This window comes from Artibeus jamaicensis, unplaced genomic scaffold, assembly GCF_021234435.1.
Source record: "Artibeus jamaicensis isolate MK-2021 breed Jamaican fruit bat unplaced genomic scaffold, CSHL_Jam_final contig_387, whole genome shotgun sequence".
Classification (NCBI taxonomy): Eukaryota; Metazoa; Chordata; class Mammalia; order Chiroptera; family Phyllostomidae; genus Artibeus; species Artibeus jamaicensis.
In genome coordinates, this window is record NW_026521812.1 from 9781896 (window position 1) to 9800111 (window position 18216).

At 36.9% G+C, this 18216-nt stretch overlaps 1 protein-coding gene across 6 annotated transcripts in view; it reads right to left on the reverse strand.

Annotated features, from left to right (window-relative positions):
- The window catches only part of TRMT11 (tRNA methyltransferase 11 homolog), a 99609-nt gene that overhangs the window by 80949 nt on the left and 444 nt on the right, over nucleotides 1–18216 (reverse strand). For 3 of the 6 annotated variants that reach the window (XR_008391528.1, XM_037139604.2, XM_037139603.2), the window contains exons 2-8: nucleotides 15831–15896; nucleotides 14200–14273; nucleotides 10271–10352; nucleotides 10092–10184; nucleotides 9721–9855; nucleotides 8821–8977; nucleotides 192–272 (exon numbers count right to left, since the gene is read on the reverse strand). Coding sequence is in view for 5 of the 6 variants with exons in the window: in XM_037139604.2 (XP_036995499.2) it covers nucleotides 192–272; nucleotides 8821–8977; nucleotides 9721–9855; nucleotides 10092–10184; nucleotides 10271–10352; nucleotides 14200–14273; nucleotides 15831–15896 (688 nt within the window). In the remaining variant the exon portion in view is untranslated. Of the gene's footprint in view, nucleotides 1–191; nucleotides 273–8820; nucleotides 8978–9720; nucleotides 9856–10091; nucleotides 10185–10270; nucleotides 10353–14199; nucleotides 14274–15830; nucleotides 15897–16343; nucleotides 16509–18216 lie in introns of those variants that run through there. The other 3 variants (XM_053664856.1, XM_053664858.1, XM_053664857.1) reach the window with 3 other exon arrangements.

Consider the following 18216-nt stretch of genomic DNA (forward strand, 5'->3'; position numbering starts at 1 on the left):
TGGATTACTTCATAAAAAGCAGATACCCAGTGAAGTCTTACTGTAAAAACAAGTAAAACTATGTAACATCACAACTCAGTATCTTAACATGAAAAATAGATGGATAATGCCACATAAAATCACTTCGTTATTTTAAAGGCTCATTTGGCACAGGAGCAAAGGCTTTACCAGGGCCCAGGCCCACTACTCACCCAAGCCATGGACTGTGTTGTAGTCTATGTCTGTCCCACACACATATGCACCAAAATGAGCAGACGCCACCAGAAGGCCACCTGAAAAAACCGCACAATTATGATGTGTTAACCAGAAAGTGCCAGACTCTTGTTTCTTCCCCTACTCAATCCGATCCAGATTCTTACAAACCAGCTACAGGCAGAGCACCCTGTGGCACTGGTCCTGGACACATTGAGCAGGCCTCAGAACTGGAAAAAAAACCCAACCCGAATCTACGCTCCCTACATTGGTCACAAAGCAGGTAATTCATGTATGACCTGACATCATTACTTTAAGCAACAATACTTACAGAAGATTATCTTTTGGGGGTTCAAAATAAGGTACACTTAGACAACAATTAGATTTCCATCTCATTTTGAGAGGTCCATACAAAGCATCTTATTCCTTTTTCACAAAGGAGCACATACGGCTGCTACACAGAGCTGGCAATGAATGAGGTCTGACAACTGGGCTCAATCCCCACCACAGCCACAGAGTTTCATGTTACTTAAGAGGGAATAATGAACATGTAAGACATTAATCCTTACAATAATTTAAATATTAGGAAAAGAGATAGATATTTCTATAACCAGTGAGGTAATGATCTCATTTTAAAACTGTAAATATAAATTTCTGAGTAACTATTATGAAACATACAAAAAAGCAATTGACACAATGACTTTTCTGTTGCTTAGTGCTATGATAATGTAAGACATGATACAATTTGACAGGACCAAGTAATCTGGTAGCTGTGAGATGCTCACATATAAAGAAAAATCCTAATAAAGATTTAAAAAATTAATGAAATCCTCCAAAATAAAAAGTAATACTATTTTTAAATTGTTTTTAAAAATTCACGAAATTAAATATTTTAATTTTACTTTCGTTGACCTTCACTTTTTTTAATCATCCAAATTAAAATACATTTACTGTTTGGGCAAGTCTTACTAGTTATTCTACAGGAAAGTCTGTCAGTCAAACTGAGTCAGAAATATACTCCTAGACTGTGCACAGGCTTGAACAAGAGAACTAACCAGAGCTATTTCCCTTGTATCTTTTGGAATGTAATCTCTAAAATAAAGATGGGTAGTGCCTCCAGAGGGTGAAGATCTATAAATGACTACTGTTCCTCCCACAGCCGTTTAAGACGTAGTCTGGTGACATGTACTTACAAATAGTTCTCTCATGAAAAATACTGTAATTAACTACTTCCTATTGGAGTCCACAAAGAAAAGAAATGCACGACTAAAAACACAGCAAAAACCAATACCCAGATTTCCTCATACTGACTACAAAAGCATTTCTGTGAGGTAAGGTAAGTAAGACGTCCTAATTCTTACTCCATAAATGGAACAGTCCCTATTTGGGAAAGGTGCTGCGTATGATCGCTTGGAATACTGAGAAAACACTTCACCCAAATTAAGAGGAATTACTACAGTTCTGCCAATTCAGGCAGATACTCACCTAGAAGGACTAGTTGTCAAGGGGAACAGAAAAGCTTTCCTGTGCTTCCTTAAACAGACCCTTATCCGTTTGGTTAGACTGAGTTTTGAGAAGACCCAATTTAGAGAACACTGCTGAAAGGAGATGAATAATCTGTTAGACTGCATCTGTTAGTTCACTGGTGCCCCCTAAGATTTTAGAGTTGTAAATCAAGTCATTAGAAATTAGCTTCTCTGAACTCTGGGGAATCACTCTCAATCACCTAGTTGTTTTATTCCCATTAAATCAAAGCAGGTTTGGATTTAGTTATACGTCAGCTGGAGTTTCCGGGAAGCTTTCTGGTGGAAGAAGGGGAGCCGTGTGGAGGGGCAGGTAATGTGACTCACCTGATAGCCTATTACATGCTCTCAGGTGTAAAAGTACCACAGACTCGGGGTTTTAGTCTGTAATTTCTTAAATGGCAACCACTTTAAGGTCAGGGTAATACTGCATAGGCGAAAGGACACATTAAGTGGAATTTATTTATGATAAATTATGATTCTCATCTTTAGAGATTGAAGTGGAAAGTTTCACAAAAGTGTGTTTTTGATTCTGTGTGACTTATTACCGTATGACAAATGATAGAAGAGAGGCCCGGACAAGTTAAGAATTCTGTCCAAGGTCACCTAGTGACTGACAGAGTACGGAGTTAAAACTCTCTGCTCTACGCTATACTGTCCCCTTTGGGCTCAGCAGAAACTGAAGTAAATACACTGTAGCTAACTAATTAGAGACACAAAAATGAAATGTTTTTAAACAAAATCAACTAAGTAAAGCTGCACACTCAGTTAACAAGAGCTGTAAACCATTCACAAGCCTTGTGCCACATCACAGGCTGGCCTGTGCCTCTGTACGTACTCAACACATTCGTGCTGATCGTTCCTTTAGCAACGCTCAGCTTCGAACAGCAGGACTTCCGAACCACTGAGAAGTGACCCAGTGATATGTATCTTCCCCATCAGGAAACTGGATATACACAATGCAAATAAAATCTCACTAAAATGAGAATCACCAATAGAAAGAAAAGTGTGTTTCTGTAACTCACAATGTCCTTCTAGCTAATGCAGCAGACTGTCTAACAGAAAAAGGAAAGGTATTTGGGCAGGAAAAGATCACACCTCTTCTTTCATTTCCCCAGATGCTTTCCACTCTAGTCTACAATCCTGTGAAAAACCACAGGTTATAAGTAGTCAATCAGTAAAGCATTTAGGAAACTAATGTATGTCAGTTTTGTACCTTTAACATGGAAAAGGGATTGGATAGACTTGAATTTTCAAAAAATTACTAAAAAAGTAAACAAAAAAAAAATCAAAAGCTTTGTGAAAAACTATACACACCACGGAGGGCACAGGGATTCTTATCTCCCTAATCCTTCAGAGAGCACTGCCCATCAATGAGGCAAAGGGCCCCAAAAAGAAGACAAGCTGTACATAAGAACTGTGTCTTCACAGCTACTGGCTACTACCAGTTTCAAAACAAAAGCACCAAAAACTAGCTAAAGTCCAAAATCTATGCCTAAACTATAAACACACACTATACAATGTATTTTAGCGGCATCTTTGTAAAGAACTTCCTCTTGCAATTTTCCACTAACTGACCTATTGATACATAAACAGTCAGATGACCAAGATAGGCTACCCACATTCAGGAGCTGCCCAAAGCAGTTCAGGGGCAGGACTACTCGCTCCTTACCAAAATAAAGGTAGTAAAGACTCTGCCTGCTGTCAAAGTTAGCATTTCACAACATACCCGGCCTAATGTGCGTGAAGGGAAGGAATCTTCACTCCCACTGAAAACTCTATTTTTAAACTTTATGGCCTGGTCTACTTGTATGTGTGCATATTGAACATTATACACATGTATGTATGTCAAAAAATTATTCTCACCCCACAGAAAGTTTTTAAAAGTCTAAAAACATTTACTAATGATTAATAAAGGATCTAGCATTAGAAAAAAGATAAATTAGATATATTCCAAACATTGTACAGAAAATAAACTCACAATGGACCAGAGATCTAAAAAGAAAATTTAAGGCATACGATAGACAACCTACTGATGTTTCTCTCCCTCTCTTTCTCCCTCGCTTCTCCCCTAAAAAATAAAATCTTTAAAAAAATAAAAGGAAAAATTAAGATTACCAAGCTACCAGCCAAATACATAGCTTAATTCCTTTACAAATTGGATGTAGAACATTTTTTTTTGCATGGCAAAAAGTAACTGGGTGCTAAATCAAAGGATAAATGGAAACTGGGAGAAAATATTTTACATGTATATAATATAAAAGGCTATAGATATGTATTTTTATATGTAAAGAGAGGGCTAATGTCCCCAACACACAAAGTACTTTGACCAAACTAAAACCAAAATGCCTACCAAAAAAAAAAAGGGCAAAAGACATGAAGTATAACTGAAAAAAGTTATAGTTATAAACAGTGGCCCTTAAAATATAAAAACTCATTAGACTTCACTCACAATAAGAGGAATACAAATTAACACTACAGTAAGATAACATTTTTACCCAATGGAATGGCAAAATTTCAAAAAGCTTCATGATATACCCTGTTGGTGAGGCTACGGGGGAACAGGGGCGCTCATGTATTGCTGGCAAGAATGTAAAATGGTATAATGGAGAGGAACTGAGCAATATTTAACAGAACTACATGGGCATACACTCTTCAACCGAGCAACCCAACTTCTAGAAATTTACTCTAGAGATAATCTCCAAAATTATGAAAATATAAGTGTATAAGATTATTCACTGCAATCATTATTTCTAACTGTAAAATACTGGAAACTACCCAGGTCCAAGTATAGGAAACTTTGAATAAACTACAGTAAATACACCCATGGAATACAATTATGAAAAAGAATGAAGGATACAAAGAAGAAACTGATGGTCAAAGAGGAGAAGGCGGGGGATTAGATGGGGAAAAAAGAATGAAGAAAATCTCTATGAATAAATACAAAGCCATTTCCAGAAAATATTAAGTAAATTTGCAAATTTAAAAACATTTATTATGCTATCTTTTGTACAAGGTGGAAATAAAATGTACATATATCTGCTTATCATAACAAAAAACACACACAAGAAGGATCGACTTAGCAAACCAAAGAGCTGGTTTCCAACAATGGATGGGGAAGTAGGACGAAAGGGAGGAACACTTCTCTGAGACACCTTCTTGCACAGCTCTGATCTTTGGAAGCATATTGATCTTCTACATATTTAAAAATTAATGAAAACCAACAAGACTGGGATGGATAACAATCTAAAACTGAGGGCAAACTGATAAACTCAAGTCAATTTTAAATGAAGAAGAAAAAGAAAGCACAACTTCTGACTTTATTGATGCTTACAGAGGACTGAACACATTCCCTAAAAATTATTTTCTAATAAGATTTTTTAGTGGTGTGAGCAAAGGAAGTTTGAAACTATTCTAGATGTGTTGTAGGAATTAAAAGAGTGTTGTTGATGCTGGCAGGAACCAGGGTTCTCACTGTGGAAGCTACATGTGAATAGGCAATGGGGGTAGGCACGAAAGAAATATGTGAGGATAGGTCTGAGTTTGTGATATATGTAAGAATTCACAATTTCTAAAATGTGTATATGTATGTCTATGGTGCACACACAGTACATACCCAGGAATAAATGCATGTGTTTGCATACACATTTACATACATGTTATATGTTAGGAACTGCCCTACCTGCTTTCAGAAGCTGTAACCCTCGATGGCTAAGGCTCAGTGAGAGACCTTGGGACCAGAAGCCACTAAGGAGACAAAGCATACCTTCCTGGCAGGGGTGCCACTCCTGCCCCCTTTTACTTCACCCTGCTCGACCCTGGTCTAAGATTCCTCAACAGAGGGACAACCTAAGATACACATGGTTGTAAAGAGGCCCCCAGGGAAGGACTTGGGGGGCTACAGAAAAAGGGAGTGATGGACCCTCACCCCTGTTTTGACACAGCCTATGTCTTTATCCTGTCTGTGAGAAGTCTCCTAATCTCTTGGCCACCTTACCTCCACTGCCTGACTTAAGCCTGAAACAATGCTGGAGGGCAGTGCAGCCCTGGGCAGGAATAGGCGGTTCCCTGGGGCGTTCAGGCCTAAGAAAGAATGCATAAAATCCTGTGAAACCTGCTTTGCTAAGAATGCCCTCAATTTCCCAATAAAGGTCCAAGCATAAAAAGAGTTTGTTTCTCAAAGTTTTATTGCCTTTTGGCAATCTGACCCTGACTCATAATAAGCCCTCGTAATTCTTTGAATATTATCTATTATTTGACCATGACAGCCTGACAATGATTGGTGAGCTTCACCTGTATTCCTGTGCAAACTAAACCCAATAAAAGCCTACTGAGAAACAGGCTCCTGGCCCTTCTCCTCGGAGAGATCGGCCACCTTTCCTCCCAAAGCACATCATGTCTTGGTAAACTTATTTTCATCTGTGATGGCTGGGGGCTCTGCTGGACAAAGCTCCCCAACAGTTGTGTATATACGCACATTTATTTCCTAGCTTGTCTGCTGAAAAAGTCTAGAAACAAAGATACCTAGCACCCGTATCTTGGTTTCTAGTCCCATTCCCTACTAAAAGAAACAAGAGCTCCTTGGAGAAGTGACTGATTCCAGGGTGTGACCAGGTAGAAGATGAGCCAGGAAGTAAGGAAATGCTAAAAAAAAAAAAAAAAAAAAAAAAAAGGAGGAAGAAGAGATAGGAACATGTCACTAAGACAGATCCAATGCAAAAGAGTTCTCAGTGGGCAAATATGGAATAATTTGAGCAACAAAATCATTTTAAAAGAAATGAATTATAGGCTACTGGGGGCAGGACAGGGAATCCAGTAGTTCATATAAATACAGAAGGAAGGAGAAAGGGCTCTCTCTCACTTACAATAGTGTGACTGCAAACTGGTAAATGGGGAGGAAGTGCGGACGCTGAAAAATCATGACTTTGTGACCACTAAAGTCAAGACTGGTTCTGCCAAGAATCGTCAACTGTTGCCAGGATGCTAAACCTGACAACCTGCCAGGAGCAAGGAACGTTTGGATGCAGAACAGGATACTGACACGGTCCTAATGTGTCTCCCTAAAGACTGCCTATTAACTGCAAGGGAAAAGAATGAGTAATCAAACAGTGAAAAAAATCAAACATCATCTTAACCAGCTGATCAAAACCAACATTACCAATGAGGGGCAGTCAGTCAGCCACCATGTGGATGCCCTGGGAAGGACACAAAATGACTCGTGTACACATGCAACCCATCTGGGAATGTGTAAGTAGAGTCTAATCGTGAGGAAATATCAAATGACCCGAAATGAGGAACATGCTATATAAAACATAAAGGTAGAAGGAATAGTATTCTTCAAGAGGGCAAATTCCATAAAAGAAAATAAAAGGTTTTGGTTATGTTCCATATCAAAAGAATCAAAGAAACATTGACAACAAAATACCTGATGCTACACTGGAAAGAAAATAAACAGTGTATAAAAGGAGATGAGTGGATCAATGAAGAAAAATGGAGTATAAACATTAAAGTACTACATTACAGTACATTTATTAACACTGAAAACTGTACTGTGGTTACATAAGAGAAGATTCTTATTTTTAAGAAATATATACTGAAGTATTTGAGGGGTAAAGCGAAATGATGGTCACAACATACATCCAAATGGTGCAGAAAAAAACATTATGTATATAAACAAAAAGAAAAAATGAATGATAAAGTAAATGAGGCCAAATGTTAACAGTCTACACTGGGTCAAGAATATGCAGGTGTTCTTTGTTCCGTTTTTACTCTTGTTACTTTTCTCTAAGTTTGGTTTTATTTCCAGTAAAAGTTCAAAAACTTGTGGAAGACACTTAGGATACGGAGGATAGAAAAGAAAGGAATGGCAGCACAGTACATGGAGGGTGGAATATAGGCAGACAACAGTAGAATGGGAAAGACTTACTAGAAGATTTATTCAACAACAAACATGGAAAATCATTACATCAGAAAGATATCTCTTGACTTTTGATACAAATTCTTCCTAATCACGTGCAGTCATAGTCCTCCAATTAGTTTATAGTGTAATTAACAGCTGGCTGGCACATCTTAATGCAAAGAGGCGGCTCTGAGAGCGGTTAAGAAAGAGCATGAACTCTAGAGGTTGACTGGTGAGTTTGAATCTCATCAAAGTTATACAAAAGATAACTTTGGCTAAGTCACTGGCCCTCTCTTTGTGCCATAATCTCTTCAGGAAGATTTTAAAAGTCATCTCCATGCTAGTTGTTTTAAGAATTAAATTAGACAGACATAAGAGTACATAGCATAGTACCCGACATATTACGGCTCAACAAATGTTAGCAATTACATCATCCCTCTGATCAGTTTCTGATGGGCAAAGATGGCTGGCTACAAGGTGAAACTCCAAACACAAGCCTAACTTGTTCCCACACGATCCGAATCACAATGAATTTAACCAGACAAACCTAAATATGAGCACTCCCTAGGTTAAGAAGAAGACTGAGCAAGGGTGAAGCAAGAACGTGTCTGCACAGAGTCAGACAAAGTAAACTGAGAACTGCAGGACTCCCACACGAATGTAATTACAATGATACCCAATCAAATGTGCAGAGCCCAGATCGTGGCCTCAGCAGCCAGCTGCTAGCCCACTGACACTTAGTGCTATTCTTTCTTCCATACTTGCTTGTAAACCTCCACAAACCAAATCAAAGATAAGGCAGACTATTTTTCTCCATCTTAGTATTTGGTTGTCAATTTTAACAGATGGACACATTTTTTCTGTCATTCTTCTTCCAACCAAGAATTTTCCTATTTAAATTAACTACATAGCTTTACCTTTCCATAATGTATGATATTGCAATGTATGGTATGCTTCCCCCTAGTGGTTTAGTTAGGAAAAAAAAAACCCCACAAATTTCTATCAGCATTGCCTTTGAAGTGGCAAAAGTACTAAATACTGGCTACTACACAAATAGGTGGTTGCCTCTTTGCCACTACTAATGATAAATAAAAGGTTATTCTGTCCATTTAATCTTTTGGCAAAAACATTACTATCACTTTGACTTATATAAACAAGCAACTATACTAGCTTCTACACCAGCTTTAGAAGCTAAACAAAAAATACCTGTTCCAACAAATGGATCAAAGACAATATCATTTTCTTTCACTTTCCCATGGTTGGCCATGATGAATGATAAACCAGCATCCATGCTTGTATTTCCAATAAAGTGTCTCTTCTTGACACTGTATGACTCAATAAGTTCTCTTTGTCCATCTGCAATCTAGATCAGAGATAGTTTTCAAATTGGTGTAACTACAGATTTAAGATAGTCATTCACAATAAAACCACCACAGTACCTCAGTGATGAAAACTTCTTTCCACTTACTACTGCTCTAAACTTGTTCCTTTAAAAAATATATGTGATTGAGGTAGTTAGGGACAAATATCTTTTATTTCTTAGTGCTGTCATTTACTTTGACTTTTCACACCAAATTTAAATTAAATTTGAATGCAATTATTCCAGGGGTTCATGATTAGTGAGATTTATCCATCGTTTTTTCCTAAATAACAACATTCTGTAACATAAGCCACAGCTTCCACTTGCCGAGAGCCTCCGGGAAGTGGGCAGAGCTGCTCAGCATAAGGTCATTCCTTTACAGAACAGACACCCAGACTGGAGAGCTCCACACATGAGACCCTTCGGCTATCACAGAACTCTGCCCTCGCTCGGCTTTATGAAAAAAGCAGTTCAGACTTTCTGACAAGTCTTATGTTAATGTTCCCAGGTACACCACCTCCTACCTGAGCCCTATGTCTAACAATCTCTTGCACTACACAGGAGTGTCTAGAAAAACAAACAAAACCAAAGAGAACACATAACCACATATTTTTCACTGACTTGAATTCATACAGTTCTGACTCTTCGGCTGCTATAAAGTTCTACATCTAGAGTTAAATAACAAGACCTAACATTTAGCTTTGAAAGAAAAGAAACTAAAATAGATAAAAAGAACACTTCCTTACCCATCTACCAAAATAAATATTATGTGGATTCTCAGGAATGCAGTTTGGGTCCAAACCGTAATCCTCCAAAACGGAGAAGATATGCTGTGGATTCTTTAAATTCACTTTTCCTTCAAATGGCAGGAACTCAAGAGCCTACAAAATAAAAGTAATTCTAATGTCCTATAAAAGTTTAAAACGAAAAATAATGCTTATAGAATAATACCTACCTTATAAGTTTGGTACCAGTATTAAATAAGAAAAAACATGAAACGGACCCAGCACCCCATGTGCTACAAAGCACACACTTTACAGACACCGAGCACTATTACAGCTCAGCAGGGGCCAGACATTACTCTCACAGGCATTTGGTTTTTGCTAAAGTCACTTACATCGATTCGTTTCACTTTTTCTTCTTGTGTCAATGTTTTATTAAATGTGTGAATCTTTATTTTATATGTAGAATCTGAATGTAGAAATGGAACCTAAAATAAAAGTAGATAAATTCTTTAAGCTTAGTCATTTCTATAGTATCTGCAGACAAATTATACAAAAATGTATCATTACGCACCATCTTCTCCACAGGGTAGTTTTTAAGAGAACTATACAGCTCTTCTGGAGATTTTCCATGACCCCATAGTTCAAATATGGACCTAGGAAATAAATGATTAGTACTAACCTCAGTTAAGAAATTGGTTAACACAGTAACATGTAACAATGATTTCACTATTTTTTATGCTCACTCCACTGCCTATGTTTTCTAAGCTATAAATGAGAAATATGTATCCCGGAAACAAATATAGCTTAAGTCCAAATCACAGAGAGGAGTTGACGTTTACACATAAAGAGAGAAATTTAGCATAAGTCAAGATTTTTCCAACTTTTCATCATATATTTTGTACTAGGACAAAAATGATGTAGTAAACTCACTTAAGTTATTTTAGTAAACAGGTGAATCTAATTCGGCAAGTCTAATTTTCCCAGTGTCTTCTCTATAAAAAGAAGCATGACCAGATAAAAATGTTACTATTAATATTTATCTATTAATTAGTAGCATTTAGTAATGAACAATTACACTTATAACTGTTACAGAAAACTCTCATATAAAAATATTTTCAGGCTACCATATATTTCAACGAACATTTAAACAATTACAAGCAACATTTCATTGCAATCAGTGAAATAGTTCTTAGAATCAATCATAACAGAAGTCGGTCTATATATTAGCATAGTTTGGTGCTTCTAACACTGCCATTAGAATTGAGAACATCCTTTGAAAATGAATTCCTCCTTTCCTTCATATTGAATTTACAGAAAGATGGCCTCCACAGTAATCCTACTCTTACACAGCTATCACTTAAGGTGTAACCTCAGCTATACAAAACACAGAGCATAAAGAGAAACAATAAAGAACTATTCAAAATAAATGTCCCAAAATTCCAAGTATTCCATTTCTTTTTCTTTTCTTTTTTTTAAGATTTTATTTATCTTTAGAGGGGAAGGGAAGGAGAGTAGGAGAGAAATATCAATGTACGGTTGCCTCTCATCCGTCCCATGCTGGGAACTGGCCTGCAACCCAGCAATCGTGTGGTTCACAGGCCCACGCTCAATCCACTGAGCTATACCAGCCAGGGCTCAATTTCTTTTTCTTAATGTTTAAAAACTAAGATTGGTCAATTCACTCATTTGATAAATACTTACTAAGAATTAGTATAGTAGCCCTGGCTGGTATAGCTCAGTGGATTAAGTGCGGGCCTGTGAACCAAAGGGTCACTGGTTTGATTCCCAGGCAGAACACATGGCTGGGTTGTGGGCCAGGTCCCCAGTAGGGGGCAGAAGAGAGGCAACCACACATTGATGTTTTTCTCCGTCCTTTTCTCCCTCCCTTCCACTCTCTCTAAAAATAATAAAGTCTTTTTTTTTTAAAGGATTACTGTATGACAGGAATTGTTCCAGGTACTAGGATGTTGCAAAGAGCAAAGCTCAATGTATTCGTGAAGGTTAAGGGAGAAGAAAGACTCCTGGAAGCATTCACTGAAGGAAAGCAGAAGTAACGCAACCTCTGGAAATGAAAAACCTTGAAAAGTAAAAATAGTAAGTGCTAACGCTTAGTATAACTCAAAGAACACGGGCTATTCTAAGGCCATTTAATATTTATTCATTTATTCCTCATAGGAGTCCTATGAGGTGGCTGCTGAAATTATCATCCATTCAAACAATGAGGAACCTGAGGCACAAAGAGATTAAATAACTCTCAGGTCATCTGGCATTGAAACCAGGGTTCAAATCCAAGCCATCTGACTCCAGACGACTCCATGTTCTTTATCATTGCTTCTCAAAAATGCAAAAAATCAGGAATCCCAGGCCATTCAGAAAAGGTGTGTGCAGTTCCACAGACCTTAATTACTCCTAATGAACTATTATTACACAGTATAACATAGGAACTAATGCTTGTAATAACATAGAGTCAAGAAAATATGAAATAACAATCATATCTTTTACAGAAAGAATTCATAAACTATTAACAAATTTATATTTAAAATGTTCAAAATAAAAAGTTAGACAAAATAAAAAGCTTCAGTTAAACTGAATATTAATTTACTGTAATAACTTTTATGATTCAGATTTTCAGAGTAAAAAGTTTTCATATGTAAGACTGCCCTATTAGGGTCCCTATTTTAGAAATTACAAAGTTTATGCAGATTGCCACATTTCTCATGGGTGCACATAAATAAGCATAGATGTCAACTTATTAATATAAAATCAGTGATGATCTAAACTATTTCACCACTTAGAGCAGTATAATAAAATCTTCCTGCAGAAGACAAAAAAGTTTTAAGAAACTCTCCTTTGAGGGAAGGAGGCAGATGGAATTGGGAAGGTGCACAGGGAATATCAGTAGTTTATGTAAAACATATATTTTCTTAAGGGGAAAAAATTGTGGCAAGTATCTCAAAATGTTCATAACTAATAATGTAAATACCTAGGTGTTTGTTATATTTTTCATGTTTTAATGGTTAGCTCAAAATAGGACATGTTAAAAATAAATTAACAAAATTAACTTTCAATACCTGTTCTACCACACACAAAAAACTGAATTTAAGTTAGTTTTAAATCTATGCTTATGATAGTCTATTTTAGTACTGGAATAATTAATGCTACACCAGGATTGTAAATTTTACCCTTTGAAAATGAATTCATCCTTTTCTTTCTATTACATTTATAGAAAAGGCCTCTAGAGTAGTACTACTCTTAGTTAGCTATCACTTAAGGTATAACTTCAGCTATGCAAAATATACAGAGAATAAAAAGCAGCCAAGGAAATTATTATATAATTTGTAGACTCATTACACAATTATTAATTGTACCATTTATCAAATATATGCATCAGAAGATATGAACTCTGAAGCAAGTGTACAAGTATCTATTTTAAACCTAATAAACCATATATTAGGAAATCAACCACCTCTTAGAGCCATAACTTTTAATATACTAACCTAAAGTAATAATTAATTAAGGATATATTTTTTAGTTATGTTTTCATTTTCTAGTCATTTTTATTAAATAAGTTATACCCAAGCTTCAGTTCAAGAGATAAGATTTAGTACTGTAGCTAGTTTTCAATAGGACAAATTTAACTAAACATGGGGTTACAGTCTATTCAATAATACAGCAATTACATATCAAGCTATAAAACATTGCCAACCATGTTAATAAAACTAGGTATATGTAAATGTGCATTTGCACTGCATCATTAATTATAATTTCTAATAAAAAAATGGCATTTAGTAATCTGCCAAAACGTTCAGAAAGAAAGTAACTCAGAGATAACATAAATTGGTCCAATTTGAAGATGCATGTGGAAAATACAGTTTAATTGTCAAAATCAGAGATAGAAAATTTTCCAATTATAAAATTTTAAAAAAGAAAAGGAAAACAACAGATGTCAATGATAAATTCTAGAAAACACCCAAGTAGGATAAACATTGAACAATATCATTACCTTGATCCACACCAAATTTTGATAAATTTGCTCTACCACATTAAAACAGTAATACTTATTTCATGGCAGTGCTCACTTTTTGCCTGCCACTTTATACTTCACCAATATGCTTATCCAACTAAAAACCAGCTATAAGAAAAACCTTTTTTTAGATTTTCAACATTTTGGTTATAATTAACCAGGGCATTTATCCTATGTAACAACATGGCGTTTACATCTTTTAGCATGTCCTGCTTAGTATAGAAGTTGAAAAGAGTTATTATAAAATAAGTGTGTTTGCCTTTCACCACTGAGATTCTCCCCCCAGTTCAGCAGGTAACTTTCCTCTTCTCCCACCCCAATCCAGTGGCCAATGCAGGTAACTGCAAGCTAAACTGACCCCCCACCCCAATAACCAACCCCCTCTACTGTGTGCCAATATAGCAAAAGGTAGGACAAAGGAGTTACGAGAAGTACAGTATACACTCATGGAGGAGAACATTGTAAGTTTTCCTTACTTGGCACACACTGTCCGTTTCATTAAGTTTCTGGCAATATCTTCAGAGGGAATACTAAGAATCCAAAAAGGAGACTGAAAGAAAAAACAACATTGAACTTCTAAGAGGTTTTATGGCCTCATATGCTTTTATTCAAGAAGTCCATAAGGAAAGTAGCAAAATCCTAATTGCTACTTTTAGATCATATGTGATCTAACCACAATTAAAACTGTTCTCACAGTTTAAAAAAAAGTAAATTATTTTAATAGGTCATATGTCAGGATACTACAGCATAATGTCATAACACTTTCATAAGTGATTCTATAAATTAAAATATCAGTAAATTCAGTTATTTAAATTTTAGGTTACTTTTATAGTTGCTCTCTTATGCAGTTTGACCAAAATAATTAATGCATAAAAATCCCAAAGTGTAATCTCAAAATTTTCATTGTTGCTCATCATTCCTTATAATTCAGCTTTTTTATTTCTAACTTCTAAGTAAGGTACTTCTACAAATAATCCTTCTTTTTCTAGATGGTTGTGGCCACTTAAGTTAGCAGGGGAGCTCTGAAATAACTATGGAATAGGATAAATAATAAATTATTATTAATTTTTCTTACTCTAGCTGAGAAAAAAAAAGTGGTAGGTGCATCAGGGGGATTTCTCCCCAACCCCCATCTCAAGACCCAAATTGGAGCATTTTTCCAGAACACAGCAAAACCTAGCAGCACCCTGACCTTAGTTCATCACCCTCATTCAATTATACCCACACTCCTTATCCTCCTTTCTCAATAAGTGCAAGTCACTCAGCAGTACAAGTCTAACATCAGGAACTTTCCTATCATGTTTTTCAAGAAATGCTTCCTGTCACACCTAGTGTTTCTTCTTCCAGTATTCACAGTACTCTCAAAAAAATTCAAAGAGGAAAAAAGATGGTCATCCTAGTACTAGAAATATTAGAATTCTAAAGCAACCTGAATGAAATGAAAGTATTAAATTATAATAGAGCTAATCAATGGAAAAGATATAGCCTGCCAGTGATAAAGGCTATGTAGCATCTCATATTACTAGAACCAAGTGAAACAGAGACAATGGAAATTCATGAGTAGCATTATAACTGGGGGTGGGGGGTGAAGAATCTATGAAAAAAGACCGGAAGGCAGCTATCCTGAAATTGTAAGTCATGTCAAGGAGGAAGAATTATGGTTTTCTTTCTTTTTCTATTCCCAAACTTCTCTAAGACACTGATAAACTATCAAATACAAAATAGAAAGCTTATAAATTCATAATCTTATACACACACAATTTCAAGTTTTAAAAAGAATACCAATAAACAACTGAAATTCAGCTAAATTCTAACTCTAATTATGTCTCATCAAAGAAAGCCAGCCCTTTTTTCAGTGAAGGAATGGATACAAATTAAAGCACAATTGTAAACTTAAAGTTTATAAACTAACGAGATAAGTAAATACTGGAAATATATCTCAATCATTTCCAAAAAACCACAACATTTTTTCCAAAATATGCTTTTCATTCAATTGCCCCTAAAAACAGCTACAAGTAAATTTAAGATATGAAGTTCTCTTCAAATCCAATGTTCAATTTATAAGTATATTACATAGGATCTAATGAAAAATATACATTCAACTTACCTTTCCATAAGTTTCCTGACTATTGGTGAACTGACCTCCAAAAAGTGAAAGCAAAGACTTTATTTCCTATATTGAAAATATTATAGACAGAATACATTTTAACACAAGGAAGTAAAAGTCTATTAAAAATATACAGATATAATACAATCAAAAAATAAAAAGAGTGGGGTGATGCCCTGGCTGTGGTTGGAGTACCATCCCATACACCATAAGGCTGTAGGTTCGATTCTGAATCAGACACACCCCTAGGGGGAGGGTTAGATCCCTAGTCAGGGAGTAGTCCTATCCTGTACGAGGAACTAATGGATGTCTTTCTCCCTCTCCCTTCCTCTCTCTAAATCAATAAACATATCCTAAGGTGAGGATTAAAAAACAGGAAGTAGGTTAATGATGTACCTGTTCAACACCATACTACTTTCCTCAGTCCCTCCATCTTCGTTCTGCATCTCTCAAGAAATAACCCTGACTTTCTCATAACTCAGAAAGCAGGCCCTGGAGCAGCTAGCTACTCACACTCATCCTCTGCCCACTCTCCATCTCCACGGAAAGACCAAGGCCTTCTCCTGTTGTGCCTTTATGTCCATTTTCCTCATCTCTTCAGTCTCTGAGGGGTCAGGGGGAAGAGGGGTCATCCCTTGACCCCTGAAACTGTTAATGAATCTCTTAATTTCCCTTTTTATGCTATTATGCTCTAATTAAAAGCACTGCTCTATCCCCCTTTCCTCACTTTTCATGTCCACTTAACCATCTAGCACCTCCGCCCCACAAAAACAATGCTACACAACTACAGCAAAATTCCTAAAACTTTAACCTCCAGTTTTCTGTGGCCTCACACCCTTCCTGTTATGACACTAACCTACCTTTGTGACTTCTTCTCACTTCTCAGTATCAGTATTTCCCACACTTGTATTCGGTTCACCACTCTTTGCCGCTATGCTTTCTCTGATAATTTCATTTTCTCTCCTAGTGTTCATATGCAGAAGAGTCCCAGATATTTATTACCCAGACCATTCTACCATACTCTAGGCACACTCATATTCCTATTCACTGCCTCCTGGTCATCTTCACCTGATGTTACATAAGCACATTAAATTCAGCACAACAAAAATTTAAAGCTTACATCTGGCTGTGCTACTTCAAGTGGAGACACACTTATATCCACTCCAGGACTCATCTGTGATTTATCCCTCTTTCCCCCCACATTCAATCATCATGCCCTGATCATTTATCACCGATTTTCCCTGCTTATCCCATCCTCTTACCCCTTGACCTGATTCAAACCTTCTTAATCTATTAACGAGACAGTTCCAGGCCTGGCTGGTGTAGCTCAGTGGATTGAGCAGGGGCCTGTGGACCAGAGGATTGCGGTTAGATTCCCAATCAGAGCACGTGCCTGGGTTGCAGGCCAGTTCCCAGCAGGGGAGGAACAAGAAGCAACCATACATTGATATTTCTCTCCCTCTCTCTTTCCCTTCCCCTCTAAAGATAAATAAATAAAATCTTTAAAAATATTTTTTAAAAAGACTATTCCAAAAGACTCCTAACAAGTCTCTGATTCTACCCTTACTCCCCTCAAATCTATCCTGTGTTGCTACCGATGTGCCTTTAAAAGAAAAATATAATTCTCTCACTTTCTTACTTACAATTCTTCAATAAACTGCCCTTCCAATCTCCAGGATATCGAAGGCTTTTGATTATCTGGCCCCTTTTTACCTCTCCTGTTCTCTTCTTGTCACTCCCTGGTACATTATTTCATAATCCAGTAATAACAATAACTTGTAACTCTAATTTACTTATTTCTCTCCTTGGCCTGGCTGCTACTCATTCTTTAGTTGCCGTTCACGGAAACCATCTCAAAGGTCGACATCTCCCCACCCCTCAGGTGGATTCGATATCCCTTCTACACGTTCTCGTATTTCCATGCTGACTCTCTATCATCGCACTTATCACACTTACCAATGTTATTTCGTAATGCTTATTGAGGCATCTGCTCACCCCTTTGCCTCAACAATAAACTCCTTGAAGATAGAAACTGTCTTTGTCACCGTTATACCTCCAGCGTCCTGTGCAATTATAGCTACTGAAACTGTTTCTTGAATGAATAACAATAATCTTCCCAACTTCTCCATCAACTTAGCCCTACCACCCACCACCACCACCACCACCGACTCTCCCTCACACAGTCTGGCAAGCATGTTTAATACTTAAAAACACTGCACTGAGCCTTTCTGTCGGCAGTCTGTATTCTCCGTTAAACGAAGAGCTCCCGGAGGAAAAGGACGGGTCATATTCACCTAACCCCGGTACCGGGCACACGGGTACCGGAATGAATGAAAGTTCTAGCCAGGCAGAGACACTGTACCTGAACTTCTCTCTCACACTCCCC